The 18,635-nt window shown below is 39.2% G+C and overlaps 1 protein-coding gene across 2 annotated transcripts; it reads right to left on the bottom strand.

Annotated features, from left to right (window-relative positions):
• Nucleotides 1–701: 701 nt before the first annotated feature.
• Nucleotides 702–18,255, bottom strand: gtpbp3 (GTP binding protein 3, mitochondrial). Of its 2 annotated transcripts, none has more exons than XM_061034135.1 (11): nt 17,973–18,255; nt 17,151–17,419; nt 16,191–16,277; nt 14,976–15,058; nt 14,309–14,428; nt 10,889–10,961; nt 9,763–9,906; nt 7,082–7,247; nt 4,380–4,504; nt 3,950–4,136; nt 702–3,456 (listed from the first exon to the last, which is right to left on the bottom strand). In XM_061034135.1, the coding sequence occupies exons 1-11, from the start codon at nt 18,029–18,031 to the stop codon at nt 3,225–3,227; spliced, it is 1,545 nt and encodes a 514-aa protein (XP_060890118.1). In that variant the 5' UTR covers nt 18,032–18,255; the 3' UTR covers nt 702–3,224. The 2 variants fall into 2 exon arrangements, with proteins under 2 accessions (XP_060890118.1, XP_060890117.1); XM_061034134.1 differs by having other exon boundaries at nt 705–3,456; nt 4,353–4,504.
• Nucleotides 18,256–18,635: the final 380 nt, after the last annotated feature.

Raw genomic sequence — 18,635 nt, 5'->3', positions numbered from 1 at the left:
GAAGCAGACGGTCTTTTCTTTGAGCTTTTTTTTTTATGGTTATTATGGATGCAGATACACTGAAGTACTAAAACACACCTAAAAGAGTGTTTAATGCCATTTTCTATATGTCATAAATATATTTGTCGTTTAATAAATTACCATTAAATGTTCAATTATTTAGTCCATTAAATATAAAAGAATTGACGCTCTTCACAGTTTTCAGAGTCAAAGTTAACATCTTCAAATTGTGCTTTCGTCCACTCAGTCTACTTTCCACAGAGGCAGAGCCAGCTTCTGTCGATAAATCCGTCCATTTAAGCTCTACCTGAGAAAAGAAAAGGATCTTTCAAAGTGTATTGAACACGTTCAGTTTTCTGTTTTAACATTAATTTATATAACTCTTCTAGAATTAACTTCTCTTTCTCACTTTCTTTAATATTCAGATTTAGTGTCTTTGATTCATATCATATGTATGGAGTCCAAAACTGCCACTTTAAGGTTTTGTTTCTTTAACTGTGATGTCAATTTGACAACTTTGGATTATTTTAAACATGTTTGGCCTTTGAATTTGGCCTTGGCCTTTGGCTTCTGAATCATTACAGAAACAAACGATAAAAGCTCATAAATTTGCTGTTCTTCAAAAACAGAATCAAAGTTTTCATTCAGACAGCAGTAAATTAAAATTCATAACTTGGGTAGATCAGAATAAAGATTTATTTTCTGACTTCTAGACAAGCTGAATCAGATGCGGATAAATCACTCATTGATTTAGGCGTTACCAATATTTGAGACTCTTTCCATGGTGCATAAAAAGAAAACATGATGACTAACTCTCGGTCTCACTGTAGTGATGGATGTGAGTGCTACAGGTGACGGAGTCTACCTCCTGTCTGCAGGAAATCCTTTGTCTAAAGTGTTTTGGATCCCAAAAATGGACACGAGCAAAGTCACACATACATTAACACTTACATCCTCACTTTAGGTTTAATGGGTTCAGGGTGGAGCTGATGAAGTCCACTGTGCATCTCATTTATCAAAAGCACAGGAAACTGACGGACAGAGAGCTAAAAGGGCCGCTGATTAGTCAGCAGTGAATTAAATACGACAAGTCATGTTGTGAAATTAAGAGAAGGGTGAGACAAGTGATAAACATTCATCTGTGCCTCATAGCTTTAAAGTCTTCTTTCCATTTCATTCATAGTTCATATTATATTCAGATCAAACCTTGTTTCAATCTTAAAACGGTCCTGTTTGGCCTTGCTTTCATTTTTATTTATTCATATTCACTCTCTATTATAAGTCTATGTTAGCACATTTTTTTCATTTTCTGATTTTTTGTGGCTTTTTCTCCAGCACAGCTAGTCTACATACAGTATATATGCTTTTTCAAACATAACATTTTCGACAGCTATTACCTTGATTGACAAAAAAGATCTAGTACGAATATTATTGGTGCCTAGGGGAAGAATCCCAATTACTTTTTTATGTACTGTATAATATATTTTATTTGATGTAACCCTATTCAATGAGTTGCATTAATATCTGTCGTTAAACACCATGGCAAAACATCCAATATTTATTGAGCTTAATTAAAGATGATCATTTGGTAACCGTATAAAATCCGGCATTAATCCATCTGCACGAAGGTAACTCACACTCTGCATGTAGTGTGATTTACCCGTTTCATTTATCATTTCATTGTAAAGATTGAACTGCGACAGAAACAGAAAATGAATGAAGATACTAGAAACTTTCTAGGATACCCCCTCTGATGACTATAATTGTCTGTAGAAAATGTAAGAATGTGAATCCATTTCAGCCTGGACTAAAGTGGTGTATCAATCATAAATAACATTTATTGTCTTTTAGATGAGAAAAAAAGTATTGTGTGAGTTTCTTCAGAAGTATTTGCCGTTAGTATCCAATTCATTTTCACAGTTGTTTTTCACAAATAAGAAGACAACACACTGGCACAACTTCAAAGACAAAGCAGTCCCTAAAAATTACTGCTTTTAAATTACAGCTGGACCAGTTTTTAGCCTAAACTCCCCCTCAGTTGTAATTAATCAGAGCAAACATGAAAGAGGACAAAAAGGCTGACAGAGCGGTGCGGAAAAAGGAAAGGTCAGGTAGCAGAGAGAGAGCGGAGGGAGACAAAAAAAAAAAAAGGCAGACAAACAGTTTAAGCTGGTGGACAGGAGGGTAACTGTCGTCAGAGACTGAAGGAGACATAGCCAAGCAGGGGAGAAGGTTGAGGAGTTCAGCGAGGAAACATAAATATTTGATCAAGGCCAGATTGACAGGGGAACAAAGGGCACAGAGAGCTTTACCTCCAAAAATGTTCCTTTCCCACAGAGCAGAGAGGAGAGCTGGGTCACTCTGAGCTTCTTTACATCATACATGTACATCATTTTCTTTATGGTCCTTGAACACAGACTACACAGATGTACTTGTACTCAATGTGAGAGCAGCAACTGTGCAGTTAGAAATGGCCTCTTCTTAATCTTTGTTAGAACAGGTAATAAATTATTGCATGGTAAAACTTTTTTTTTTTTGGTGATGAGGATTCAAAAAAAAAGTGAAGTGCATATTGTGGTATGTGACACTGAAAATGAACCTACTGAAGAGCTTGAGGTGCCTGTTTTAAAGCCTTACAGACATGACTCCATAGTAATACCATTTCCTTTGCATCGAAGATCCTTTTTGACATTTTTGAATTAACAACAGTTAAGTACTCCTTATGGCGACTTAAACATGATCAAATGTTAACATTTAGACCAACTGAAAACATAATACAACATATACAATCAAAGTATTAAAAATATGCAACAATCTGAGATAAATCTACAACATGTGCATGGTGCAAACACACAGTGCAGCTGAAACGGAGCCCCCGCCCTAAAAGATTCTCCTTCAATGTCTGCATTACAAGTAAACAGCCGAACACTGAGTCCATGACCTTGCAGATGCCTTTGGCTGGCTTACTTTTAAATGACCTTGGCCTCATGTGTTACATCCCAAGAGCTCAATCTTCACCTATAAAAGGCTTTAAAAAAACATTTTTAAATGAAATGTCCAGCACACAAGGCCTTAGAGACACCTGTCATCACTCTGAAACTATTCCAGTCTGTTAAACAACATCACCAGAAAACAAACATTTTTGTGTCTCAGGAGCAGACTGAACCAGCAGCCAAGAACATGAACTCTTGCTCCTGCTGTCTGAGGACTGGACGACACACTGACTATTTCCCAATGCAGAAGTCTTTGAAGATGATATCCAGGATCTCCTCCACCCAGACCCGTCCAGTGATCCGGCCCAGGCTGGTGAGAGCCAACCGGACCCCCTCGGCTGCGAGAGCGAGGTCGTTGTTGCGATGCTGCTGGTATTGGGCCAGCGCTGCATAACACTGCTGCAGGTGGGCCCTGTGACGGGCCTGGGTCAGGGTAGGGGCACCGGACAGAGGATCTCCACACCTACAGAGGAAGTCAGAGAACAGAATGAACCAGAGCAACATGAACACATGAGTAGGATTGGCCATTTAAGGTGACATGCTGACCCATGCAAATAATATACTTTTAAATAAGGTTCTTTGGATGTAAAGTAATCCATCTTTCTGAGATAATATTTACATAAATCTGATTAATATAACAAAAACATCTAACAATGAGTCTATTACCTTTTTCTTCAACAAAATGCCATATCATCTTAAAAAAGCTCATCACAATTTCCCAGAGCACAAAGCCATGTCTCGAAATATATATTTTTTTCAACCTACATAAATTTACCCAAAGACACTTCCATATTTTCTTAAATGAAAAGGACATGGAGCAAATTAAAAAAAAGCTGTTAGCAGAAAATGTTTGGCATTTATGCATGGGAAATGAACTAAAAAGATGATTTAAATGTAATTTGAATCATTTTGCTAAATTAATAAATCACAAAATGTCATGAACTGCAGCTACTCACAGAGTTTTGACCCTGCTGTGCAGCGCTGTGATGAAGTCCTGCAGTCCGTCATTACTGTGGCAGGAGATCAGACAAACAGGAGGCAGCCCAGAGACCTGTCTCAGCTCTCTGTCCAGCTTCTGCCTCTGCTCCTCAGGCAGCAGGTCCGTTTTATTCAGCACCAGGAGAAACCTGTCTGTGGGAAAAACTAAAGATGGCAAGGGAGGGAGAAATGTGATCAATATCAGTGACTCAGCGCAAACTTCCCCTGCAACATGACTTCAATTTAATAACTTCTGAAGGCTGTAAACTATCAGCCAGTGACCTCTGGATTAATGTTTCATCTATAGGTATGTAGGTGAATTGTGCAACCCTTTCATAGGATTGTGCTTGAAGTGCACTAAAGATAAAAATCATCACTGACAGAAAGGTGAGGAGATGTCACCGGTACCCGGCTGCTCCTGAGTGGGCAGGAGAGTCCTGAGGTGATCCTGAAGGAAGGCTGCAGCTTGCGTTGTTTCAGCTGGAAGATTAGAGCAGTCCACAACCACCAGAGTCAGATCTGCATGCTCCACTCTAGAAAGAAAAAAGAAAAAGAAAGCCTAAGTGAAATTCTACGTTTTAAGTGGAAAAGCCTAATTCTCTAAGCGGAGATCGCAGCGAGAAGTTTTAATTTTGAACCCCGTCAATACTCTCTTTGAAGGTCTAATGGCATCAATATTGAGAAAGAAGATTGCTGCAGTGATAAGAGCACTGAAATTAAAAATTTTAATCATTATACTTCAACAGCCGTCATCGCTTTTTGCAGTATAATGAAATGTGTTCAACTGTCCAGGATAAATTATTACTTTGATCTTAAATGCATTTATAGCCACATTAGTAATACGAATATTGTCATCTGTTCAAGAATGAATCTGGTATTTCTCAGACTGGGATAATACTCTTCTTCATAACTTTTTAGATTTTTTTTTTTAATATGAAGCTTATGAAGACGACAAGTCATCAGAATTATCTTTAATCCACAGGCTGCAGCAGCTCCGGGTCAGAGCGGAGGTTTGGCACCCTGTGGTTTTATTTCAGAAGCAGTTGAGTGTCCTTCTCAATAAATATGAACAAACACTATAAAAGCAGGAATATTTCTAATGAAGGACTTTCATGGCTTTGACTTTCATTACTTTGTGAACTCCAGCGCGTCAGTCCCCTCAGCGAGGCGGGGGCAGCAGCAGCAGCAGCAGCGGATGCTTGTTCTCACCACGTCCTTCCTGTAGTGACCCAGGTCATGAGCCTCTGACCTGCTCCCTGCACAGAAAGTCCCCCCCCAAAGAACACAAAGTGCCCACCCTTCCTATGGAGCCACCAGGTCGCCCAACTAACTCAAACAAATGGTAAAGGAGTCGCAGAACGTCTGCACTGCAATCGCATCATTTTGCACATCATGTCTCTGTCTGGATTTCCACGGATGTTTTCTTTCAAAATCTTTCTGCAGAATGTGTCACCAAACGAGCTTTTGGCTGTTATTACACATTTATTGAATCAATTACAAGTTCAACTGTTTCCTCTTGATAAAAAAGGGTCTGTGAGTCCCTATAAATCTTCTACCACTTACCAAATTTCATTTCCTATAAACATGCAGTGATTTAAAACCTGCCTTCTGTCAGATTCTTATTCTCCCTGCCAATAACACAAGTACTCAGGGAAACAATCAACATTAGTCTTTTCTGGCAAGAAAACACCAAACTGTAAACTTTTATTCCCTTAATTTATTTTGCATGAAGTCTAGTCAAGTAAGGTGTATTGGCAACACATACTATTGATTTAAATCGTACTTTTTCTCTGCAGTATTAACAGATAAAAGGATCAACAATAAACAAAAGTTTCCATAAAGTGAAGCAATTTTTACAGACACTTCAAACTTTCAACTCCCTATCAATACATGATCTATTTAGACGTGTGTTTCATCCTTGATATTTAATATTTCTGATGACTTCTCTTTCTCATTAGCTTAATCTGATCCTTGTCGCTCCTCCTCTCAAACACCAAACTCATGTGATCAAACATCTGTGTATAACAGATGATTTAATAACGTGTGATGAACCTTTGTTTGCCTGTTTGTTTGTGATAGAGCAGTGACGACGAGCTCTTCAAGTATGTCTCCCTGGTGTAAATAGTGGAAGCAGCTGTCAGCTGAAGGGCCATATATGTCCATTCTCAACAGCACACATGAAGAATGTGTTAATGGTAAAAATGAGGAAAGGAGGCTCTTCATTATGCAACCTCCTGAGAGTGTTTGTCCCGTGTATTTATAACCGTGTCTCAGCAATAATATAAACTCTGGATGTAGCACAGACATTACAGGACTTCAGCATCATGGCCAGGGGAAAAGCAATGACTTATTTCTTCCTTTCTTTGTTTTCAAGGACATTTTACATCGGTCTCAGGCTCATTTGTCCTGTGTTATATTAAACACAACAGATGCTGAAGCAGCAATCTACATGTACTCTTACACTGCTGCTACTCTATTTTTTGTCTGCCTCTAACAGCAGAAAAAAAGAGCATAATGACTTCTATTTTGTTAAAGGGGCTATATGTAACTTTCAAAAATACTGCGTTTGTAGCGATACCGCATGGCCGTTAGGCGAACTGCACCAGTAACCTGTTCTCTCCCTCGCGTGCTCGTCATACGTGCTGTGAAGGAGTCGGTGCTGTGCTTGAGTCCAGTCGTTTATTTGTTCCATATTAGATTCATTCTCCATCCTACAAACGACAGTCTCGGCAGGCACTGGCTGAGAACAGCAGTGCGTGATGAGTTTGTCCGCCTTTGGGAGCTCTAAGGGCGGATAGAAGTGTGTGGAAGACGACCTCTGGCTGTAGCGGGAGTGTGTGATGAGTTTGTACTGTTGATCTCTGTAAGCGGAGCAGAGTGAGGAGGACGTTGAGAACGCGAATAAAATGTAATTTCCTGGAGCTTTCGCGGAAAATACGACCCGGGGATTTTTTTATTTTTTTTTACAGGCAACACAGATAGACAGTGAACATCTACTTTTTCACATCAGTTAACCGTTCGCTTATTAATGGGCGATGAAAAACGATTTATACATGTAAAAAGTTACATATAGAACCTTTAAATATTCAAAATAAAAGCCCCCACACTACCTTTCCCGAGCTCTGCGGACCCCCTCCCTCTCCACCAGGTCTGGGCTCTCTCTGAGGCCGGCTGTGTCACTCAGGAGGACGGGGAATCCACCGATGTCCAGCGCTGTCTCTACTACGTCCCTGGTGGTGCCAGCAATGGGAGACACAATGGCTGCAGGTCTTTGGCCTGGTTAGAAAAAGTCAATGAGGTTGGTAATATGTCATATATTTATTCTTATTGCCAAACAATATCATTATAAAAGACAGAAACTAAGAGTACCTCTCCACTGTGGAAGGAGATAGGTCTGCACACATGCTCAAATACCACAAAAAGTTTGAATTCTTCCCAATTATGTTCTTCAGGCGTATATTTTTTAACCAAGAAAGGGGCACACCCATATACTGTATATAGATTTCAACACCAACAGGCTGATGGGCACTATGATGGCAGGTGTGGTCAAATATTAAAATTTCCCAAGGTGAAACACTTCTAGAATGATCATATTTCACACCAGGAAACCATACCTCTCCACTGTATCACTCAGCACCAAGCTGATATTCTTTAATGAGGACACATTTTCACTTACAAACTTGTCAAAATATACAGATAAAAAAACTGACATTTTTATCAAATAAACTTCATTTACACAAACAGCTGGGAACTGTAGCAAACATTTCTAAAACAAAAGTAAATATTGTTTTGTTTGCGGACTTTGTTCAGCTGCAGATTTAAAAATGTATTTCTCTTTAGAATGATAAAAAAATAATAATAATTTTGCTTTAGTAATCCACACAGTGTCATTGTAAAGGCTTTCTTCTCTGCGATGTTTGTAGTATTTAAATACGGTTTAATGAATAAAAAAGGTTGTGTTTGGTTTGTACTTTTGTTCAGGACGTTTATTATGCATTTGATTTATTTTCTTTATGTAGTTTAGTTTTATCTTTGAAAAGAAGAATGGCTGCAGGACTGCCATACAGGATGAACTTCATGTGTTTTCTTGCACATTAGCTAAAACATATGCAAATGTGATAATCAAATCATTGTCTTTAATTTCATCAATATGAGACATAACTGCATTATAAAAAAAACTGCACATGCTGAAGATCTCAGCATTACATTACTGTTCAGCACACGTGGTATAACTCTGCAGCTCATTAGGACTCTAAGTCTAAGCCGCAGGGACGACTAATCAGAACAGGAAATGATAACAATCTCAAGTTTGATAAATATGTGCATTATTTATAGGAAACTGTGAGGAAGCCCTGCCAAGCCTCACCCTGCCAAGTTTACATAAAGTGATTCTAAATGTTTAGTGGATACTTCATCTTAAACAAACATACCTTTACAACAACAATAAGGGTTTCCTTAGGACGACAAAGTGGAAACATGAATGAAGAACTGCTTTACAGAGGACATTCAAATGCTAATCTTTCAAATTCACATTTCAAATATTCCAAATAATTATGTCTGGCAGAAATAGTCGAACTCTTTGAAAATGTCTTTTTTTTTTTGCTGTCAAAGAAGCTGAGGCATTACAACAAGATCTGGACTCTTCAACATATTGAGGAGGCAAACTCAAAAACTCAAGTCTAGAAGACATTGACAACCCTCTTTGGAGAGTGGTTGGTTGTAGCTGAGGGCACACTTTGACTCCAGTTTTGTCTGCAGAATCACAGAGACTAAATGGGTGCCCAACAATTATACATACAGTAGAATCTTTAGGAAGAAGAAGAAAAATGGCAATTCATAGAGTAGGCTCTAATGTTTTTTGATCATATATTTAGTTATAAAAAGATTAAAGTTCTGTACTTTTAAGAACGCGCCCTAATTTGTTTATGAACTGAGACAGATGTCTCTTTTTTTTAGATAAATCAAACCCCTCTGAGACTGAGAAAATACTGCTATACAAGCTGTTATTGTGACTTATTAGTAGAAAAAAGAGCTGATAATATCGGTATCGTCTAATTTATATATAACTTGGTTTATTCAATTTAAGTCTGTTATTTATTTTTTAGATAGTTTTTATTTATAATTGTTAATCTTGCCAATAAAGACTTTTGTCCAACTGTAAAAAAAAAAAACCTTGTCTTAATTATAAATCTTTATCACAAGAAATGATCACAGCATTTGAGGGATCAATGCAATAAATGTGTGTGAATATCAGTATCTCTATTTCTAAAGATCATAGATAGATCTCAGAAAGACAGCGGTGGATATATCGGTAATGACATTTTTTTCTCCCTAATCTCGGTATCAGCCCCAAAAATCCCATATGGTCTGTCCCTGGTAGAAAGGTGTGATATGTTCTTTGGATGATTTGCTCGATTTTAGAGAAGAAACACTAATGATTTCTTTAGAAAATATCAAGTCTGAAATGTTTTTCATAATTTCAAACATCGCTCTCACAAAACGCTGACTCGACCATCTCGACCAGGAGAAAAGGTTCTCTCACCGTCTGTCTGTGAAGCAGAGTATTTGCATTTCAATGAATGATACACACTTCACAAAACGATGTGGGTCAATGCTGCTTAGAGTTTGTGGGATTCTTCTTCTCCCCCTAACCGTGGCTGACAGCCGTATAAGGGTCTGTATTACGAAAATGGTATGATGTCATATTTAATCTTAATCCCTCCAAGGTGTGTGTGTGTGTGTGTGTGTGTGTGTGTGTGTGTGTGTGTGTGTGTGTGTGTGTGTCCCTTACAGAGAGTGTTAAGGAGGCTACTTTTCCCTGCATTGGTGGCTCCAGCGATCACCACCTGGACTCCGCTGCGTAGCCGCTCGCCCCTCCTCTCATCCTTCAGGTGTTTCTCTATCTCTGCCTGCAGATCACGAACTGATCCGTCCACTGTGAGATGATGGAGGGGTGTTGGAGGGAGATAAAGACAGAGAAGGGAACAGGACGTGACAAAGGTTACTTGTTCAACTTCACTTTCGTGGCCTTGTCAAAGGAATTTCTGTCCTCTGAGGGGAAAACAGCCTCTCCTCTGTCGTCTGACAAACTGTCTGGACGGGGGGAAAAAAATGGGTCACGGACAAGTCACTTTCCGCATGTGACGAAAACTGTTAAGTGCTTTTAACAATACAGTTCACCAGCAGTGCATCACTGTCTTAGACTGAAAAATGTATTTACTCATCTAGAAACTCGTGATTGCGCAATAACACATCAAAGTTGATACTAAAGTCATTGGTTTGATTTATATGTCTACAGGTGGGAAATGGAAATATTAAAACCAGATTTAAAATGTAAAAAAACAAGCCTATTAATATTCCCCTCTCCGGGGTGTGAGCCCTCATCCCATGGCACCAGGATAAACAAAAGCTCACAGGCTTTTTGTGTCCAAACTCGACAACATCTGAGGCTTAGGAGTGCTAGACAGGCTCAGGGGGGGACATCCCTTACACACAAACACACAAGCTCGCAGTCACACACACACACACACACACACACACACTGGAAGCATGGGAAACCTAGGCACAGAAAGAACAGTTGGACTGTACACTGCTGCTGACAGCACTATTCCTGTGAGCGACGTGTCAGGTTGGCTTTGAAGGTAAGACGAATGCCTCCACTGTCCCCCTGGCGCTCTGTCCACACTTCCTTAAGGAAATTCTCTTTTGAGCAGTTTGATGTCCATGGCGTCTCCCTACAGAGCTGCAAAAGGTGCACGATGGACGGCTGAAGATCCAAACAGGAAAGCCAGTCGGACCCCTCGTCTCCTCAGAGAGAAACAGAACCCTGTATGACCCCATTCACCCCTTCTGAAAGCCCAGGGGACAAATGTTCTCTATTTTTTTCCCCTCACACAGAGAACACAGTGCAGACATACCTTGGTTTAAGACCCCGTCCTCAATAAGCTCGTCCTCACTGAAGTCTATGAAGGCCTCAACATGAGCCAGACACTGTGGGACACACAGAGCACAGAGGAGAGAAGGGAAGACGTCAGTGTTTGTTATACAAGTTTGTGTTAATGAACACGTTTGACAGCCAGAAAATATCTCAATCAATTATTTAAGGATCTCAATAATTAATCAAACAATGTACTATTTGTACTGTGCAGTTTGACCAGCCGGCACACACAAGCAGGTGGTGGTGAATAGGGGCCAATATGCTTACACTGAATACAGATTATAACTGTGCCATCTGTGATACCTACAGTATGTACTGTAATCTATATCGATCCAAAACATATTCAAGTCTCCCTTCTTCTTCAGCATGTATTTAAAACATTCAGTAATTTGTTTTCCTAATGATAGGATGTTTGACTTCTGTGGTCGTGTAGTAAAGATACTTTGTTTGACTTAGATTTGAAGTCATAAGTTCACAGAGCTCAGGTTGACATTCAATCTGTCTTTTTCTTCAACCTACTAGATTGAGTATACACTCTGTTCAGCACACTTTGTAAAGTCTTTGACATATGAGCTCTCTGTTTCAGTGATAGTTCACAGTCCATTCATGGCACAGGAGATCAAAACTGTCATGAAGAAAAAAAGTCCTTTTTTATGTTGTGATTTCTTCACAGATAAGCAACTATTTCAGACCTTTGTTTTAAACATAGTTCATATATTTGTATAGTGTATGTGCATAGATTCTAACATTTCAAATACACAGGGCTTCAGCTAGTCTTTTCCAGGACTATTTTGACCTAATGTTATATTTGGAGTTGCATTTGGATCTAGAAAACAGAGGGGGGATATCTTCAATGTTCCCAAAACAGCGTGACTGACATTGGGAACCATAAATAGAGAAGTAAAGCTGCACAATAACAGGAAGCATCAGATTCCCATACTTTGATACAAATGGTATACTTCTGATTCTAAGAAATCAGAGTCAAAAATAAACTCTACTTTAAATTACTTCTAGGAACTGTCCTGAGAAAGCTGCAGACAAGCAGCCTGACACAGATTCTCACGGGAGATCACCTGGACTGAGTGGTCAGATCTTGTGCCAAAGTATTGAAACATACAATCTACAAAACAGTTCACAGCAGAGAAGTTAAAATCCCCCATTTTTACAGCAAAAATTTAAAAAAATCACAGCCTGGTACAAAAGCGACTTTGGTTTGATTTATTGGTGAACAACGTACAGGGGTTGAATTGTTCTATATTTGATCAAGGATATGGGTATTGCATAATTGGGGCTGCAAGAAGGCCTCATTGTAGCCGTTTGTCAGGAGGCTTAAGGTCCGCCTCAGCTCCACTCCTTTGACTGTTACTAGCTTGACCCAAAGTTGGTTGAGACAGCGTTTTCATTATGGCAACCGCTAACGTTGGCTTCAAAACTCCCCTTTAGTAACCAATAAATGACGTGTCTGAGACCATGTCCATGTTTTATACAGTCTATGGTGACAACAATATGGAGTCTATCGTGACAGTCAAACAGTCCTTTCACACTTTATATTGTTTTATTGCACAATAAGGAGTATGATACAAATGACAAGAATTCAAGGATGCATATAAGCTACAATTCATTGTTTTTATACACTTTTTTGTCTATCTGCCTGTTTTACAAAATTCTTGTGTTTCCATCATGCCCCTCCTGAACCCCGCAAAAATCTAAAAAGCACTTGCTTTTCTTACCATTAAATTAATCTGACAGGGGCTGATAGCTAGCTTTAGATCAATCAGACTACATAGCAATTGTTGTAAAATCATTGGCATAAGGACTCCATCTAACAGGTAGTATGTACTCGTGCTGAGAAAGAAAGAAAGTATCGCTTGTTGTGTAGTAAGGATTATCCTGATGGCTGAGACCTTTGTTGCATGTCATACAACTATCTCTGCTTCCAAATTAAGAAAAAAATGCAGAAAAAAAAATACTTCTTAGCATTTCCTACAAGCTGTGCTTCACTTTTCCATTCTTCTGTCACTACCATTTATCTTACCTTTAACACCGACCCAACTGTGACACGTATTTATACATAGAGTATAAAACAGGATACTGTACAGATAAGCCAAACAATACTGCTGCACAGAATCCATCAATGTCTTTATTGTGTGTCCGTCCTCAGTGACAGGCACACAATAAACACGCACAGCAGCCGCAGTTTGTATAACAAACTATAATCAACCCAGAAAAATACAAAGCCAGATGTTCTCTCATGGAAAACACATCACATGGGTGTCATCTGATTTATTACCAAAACATTTTGGAAAGTCACAAAGCCATAACAGAGATGTGTCCTTTAAGGTAATAAGCAGCTTTCCTCAAGAAAATCTGACCCAATCCTGTTCCCTTCAGCCACTTCAGATATCCCATAGTGAAAATAACAACATCAAATTAACTATCTTAAAAAAACAAGAAATGTGACCGTACAGATCAGTGAGCCTAAGATAGTTGTTCATAAAAGGCTTTTATATTCTGGGAAATGTAATACCAGTATTTCAAAGGTTTGTGACATATTATAGCTTTCATTAACAATTACTTCACTATAGAGTAATGGGTGAAATAAAAAAACGACGTCTTGTTGTAACTCCAGTAAGTTTTTCACTTCTGTGATCTCATGTGAAATCTATTATCCATCTAGATCTAGACCATTTGATTTTTATCCTGTTTTTTTTCCAGTTTTCACATTCCTGTTGACAATGTAAGATAGAAATCTACATGTGCCATAAAGATCAGTGTTTTCATCCTCAGTATTAAACAGAAACACCTGGAGCACAGAAACAGGAAAACAGGAAGCCTCTTATTCCCCCAAGTTAACCCATCAGAACTTGATTTATATAAAGAAAACAACAGAAAGTATTGTTGAGGTGTGAAACTACAGAGGCCTGACCCACAACACAGTACAGACACGTTCTTCCCAAAACACTGCTTTCAGGGAAATGTCGGCATGGACATGGACAGAATCTCTCCAGGGATGATTTGGTCTGTGCCTTGTGTTGTCAAGCTTACTAACAATAAGGTAGAATGTTTTTTTTTCATTCATTGTTGACCTGTTGTTAAAAGTCAGACTACCGATGAAAAAACAACACCGTCAAGTCAGTAAGGTCGTGTGTGATCTGTGTGTAAAACTGGAGATTTATCAACCACAAACAGGTTTCTACAGTACGTGTAATTCTGATGAAATGTTAATAATGCTTAGGAAAAAGTTCATCAAATATCATCTAAATGTGGTTTTTAATATAGAGCATGCAGGTATAGGCAACATATATAACATCCACACCCTTTAGCCCAGAACTCCCGTCCTGGATAGGATTGATGAAACCACTCTCTACACCATCAGTCTGTGTACTACAGGTAAACCTACCCGTTTGAGTCTGTGACTCCAGTCCTGATAGAGATGTCCCAGCTCTCCTGACATCTGCCTGAGTGCCTGTCTCCTCTGAGCCTCCGTCTCAGCGTGGATCAGATCCCCAAGACCCTCCACCTTCAGGGAGCATGTCAGTACACGGTTTCCATACATTACTTATTGTAATATCTTTATTCATACACATATTTTACAATTCATATTTCAAGAGCACAATGATAAGATATAGTGGGTTTGTTTTATTCAGAGGGAGCATTTTTCTACATTTAAAGGTATTTTTTTTTGTCATGTGGTTAGAAAAACATTTGCATTGTCTATTAATGAATAAATAGCAGCATGGTGTATTACATTAAAATCTACTCAGAATATATTGCAACATGCTATCCGGCACAGCTCCTTATAAATGCCTTGCGCTACATACTTGGCAGTTTTACAAAAAAGAAGCCCAGTAGCCTTACTCTTGTATAAATGTTTGACAACCAAATTGAAGTCGCGTTCAAAGGGCAAAATATGTAAAAGAGGGGGAATGTTCATTTTTTGACTTTCAATGCAGTGTCCTTCTTTAATCTACATGCACCTCACAAAATGACTCTGAAGAGCTCTTGACATAAAAATCTGCACAGATCTGCCTCAGTGAGTTTTTTTTTATGTGCTCTTCTTGACCTACCTCTGTTAAACCCAGCTTCCCTGCAACAAAGGCTCTCCGCGTGAACTCTCCGGCTTCAGCAGGCCTCATGCCAGGCACGCTTCCTGAGAAACACACACACACACACACACACACACACACACACACACACACACACACACACACACACACACACACACACACACACACACACACACACACACACACACACACACACACACACACACACACACACACACACACACACACACACACACACACACACACACACACACACACACACACACACACACACACACACACACACACACACACACACACACACACACACACACACACACACACACACACACACACACACACACACACACACACACACACACACACACACACACACACACACAAAACAACACAAATGGCATACAAACAAAGAAAAATGCATAAGGCAAACGGTGGGCACGGATCTCACACACACATACACGAACACACACACACACACACACACACACACACACACACACACACACAAGCAAGCAGAAGAATCAAATACAGTGTCAATAAGTCACTCTGGATTCACAAAAAATGAGAACTGTTTAGCAGGTTAATGAGGTGACAGTTTCATTGTTTTCACAACCATTTTTCAGGTCTAATTACCTGGAGACGACAGGGAGCACTGAACCCAAATTAATGAGGGTCATGATTTTTAGCAGCAGCCACATTTCATGTTTTATTCTACTGGCTTGTAATCATTTCACCAATATCTTCCAATTCATTTTAAATGTCCAACATTGTTCAGCATTGTTATGGGGGGGAAAAAAATCCCACCAGTATTTTCCTAATCAGTAATAACCTCACACTATTTGGAAAGAAGCTTTAAGTAACACATCTTATTTATACAATACTGCCCCCTGGAAGGCCACTGGGAGAACTGCAGTGAAATATTACATGTCAGTCACAGTGGGATTGTCTTGCTTGTCATGGAACATTTTATAAGTATCTTTGAAATGGAAACACATTCGACAGTTTTCCCTTTTAAGTGAAAGTGATGGACGGCAACATGACCCGACAAGTTACTGTGCAAGCTTACAGCTCAGTCATGGTTCTAAAGACATAAATCACACCCTAAAAATAACATTACATCACATGACACAGTGTGTGTGTGTGTGTGTGTGTTATAAAGCGTTATATTGAGGTGTATAATATTGCATCATACATGTAATGGCATCTGCACGTTACCTAGAGCCTGTAACACAGCAGTGATGACAGCTGGACCGCCGTGGATGTGGAACTCCACACTGTCCTCTCCTGTGAAACTGTGAGGAGCTGATGAGAGGAACACACGAGAGGAACAACACAGTCTGAGTACGCTTTTAGAAACTTCTGTTCAGGATTCCTAAATTAAACTTTGGCTATTCAAGTAGTTGATACTGCTAAAACTTCAGACATTCACAAGGCTCAATAATATTCAGGAGCTTGTAAGTTAATGACTCACAATTGCTTTTAGTGAAATGAATCAAAAACAATTGAAACATGACAGATCATGTCATTAAAGCCTGGAGAGACTGAAAACTTCATAGTTCTAACTACACATTTTAGTGGACCAGGAGCTCATTTTTCTTTTTTCAACATTATGCTTATAAAACCCATTCCTTGGGGCGCTGGTGGCGCAGTGGTTAGTGCGCGCGCCCCATATATGGAGGCTGTCGTCTCAAGCGGGCGGCCCGGGTTCACCTCCCACCTGTGGCCTCCTTCCCGTATGTCATTCCCCACTCTCTCTCTCTCTCCCTGATTTCCAACTCTATCTACGGTCCTATTTATCCATTAAAGGCACAAAAAGCCCCAAAAAATAAAAAATAAAAAACCGGTTCCTTGACTACATCACAATTCCAATTAATCTTTTTTTTTTGTATCTCTGTGCGCATGTGTATTTTGCGTTTATTTTCTCCCTTGCATGTGCAGGGAGGTGCAGAGGTAGGCAGTTGTTGTTAATGTTTTTAAGTATTAACCATTTGATTGTTTAGTCTCTTCTGAAAAAAGGGTATTGAGTATTGAAATAAAACATTATGTATAAGATTTTCATGCATCGATAACATCTAATGCAAGAAGATGATAGTAGCTCACAGTGTGTTAAAAAGGTTTGATCACATTAAATCCACATCGCCAATGACAGAAATCTGAAGAAGAAATTCATTAAACCTGGAAACCAGAGGACAAGTCCGCGGTCCAGTACTTCCTTGGACTGAGGGTCTGTGATGCTGCGTAACAGGGCGGTGCGTGGAGGAGGCGGGCTGCGAGTTAGCCCAGCCATACACCTCAGAGCTGTAGCTGAGGCTGGACCGCTGACTCGTACCACAGCCACCCCACACCTGCCATGGCCTGAAGACAAGGCAAAGATGGTTTCGGCATCAGCCAGGCCAGCTGGGAGTCCATCAAAGGTGGACTGGACTCTGCAAGGCTGAGATCCCCTGGTGCAGACAGAAAGACATAAAAAAAAAAAAACATCTGAAAATATAGTGGACTGATAAAAGTCACACATACAGTAGGATACATTGTATTGTATCGAGACAAACTGTTGTATTCTTCACACATTAAAACGTGTGTCAGGCATCTCAAAAGGACAACTCACATTGCAAAAAAAAACGATGTGGTTTGTTAAAATATCAAAATAAAGGGTAATAATAAATATAAAGCTTAATAAATGTAGAAGAAAAGTAGAGAGATGAAAGAAAAAAATGCAGCAAAGTGTCAACTGATGAGGAGAAAAGGTTTTTTCTTCTTCCTCTTTTATCAACTTTTTTGAGATTAATAATCCAAAACTAAAACACCATTGCTCTTAAATGTTCATCTTACTTTCTCAACTAAGATTGTTGATCATAAATTTATTCTGTTGTATGTTTGAGTCACCTGATAACCTTTAACTTCCCTTTGAAGTGTTAATAAGCAGGCAAGAATTAATACAAATAAGAATATGGACGGTTTCTTGATTAATGGCAAAATAAATTAAGTTTAGTAACAAACCTTGTCCTTAGTGTGTGGAAAGCAGCTCTCCTTATCCCATTATAAATTGATGGGAGCATAATTTTAAGTGACTAATATCAAACGAACTGGCTGTTTCTCGTGTGGTTCATTCTAAAGACTGACATTGTAAAATAAGCTCTTTCCTTGACAGAAACATCAAATGTAACCTGTAAAAAGCTCAGCTATAACAAAGTAGCCTGTTAATAAAATGTTAGCTAGCAAACAGAGACGGTCCATTAACCGTGTTTGCAAAACTTCTTCGGTGAAAGCCCTGTCAGGACCTCAGGACTTCACCGACAGCGTTCACATTTACCACGACGAGTTGTGGAGTCTTGTTGTTGATTGTGATTGGTCTGCGTCGGCACATTCTAAAGTCTGATTTGATAAGAACATGTCAATCATACAGGAGTCCCGCCTACTGTGCACCATCAATACCAGACCGTGTAGCTACCGTTGCTCTTCAACACTGGCCTTCCTGCTGTTTCCGATTTAGCCTATCTTCATCAGTCTGTAATCATTAAATGTATTTTTTTTTAAATGAGAACACCACAGGGATATAATTTTTTTAAACAACTTAATGAGATAAGATACTTTATTGCCGTTTTAACACAGTTGATAATTAATAGTTTCAGGGAATTTCTTTAAAATAGACAAAAGACACAC

The sequence above is a fragment of the Labrus mixtus genome, chromosome 3 (genome assembly GCF_963584025.1).
Source record: "Labrus mixtus chromosome 3, fLabMix1.1, whole genome shotgun sequence".
NCBI lineage: Eukaryota > Metazoa > Chordata > Actinopteri > Labriformes > Labridae > Labrus > Labrus mixtus.
This window is presented reverse-complemented; position numbering and strand designations above follow the sequence as displayed.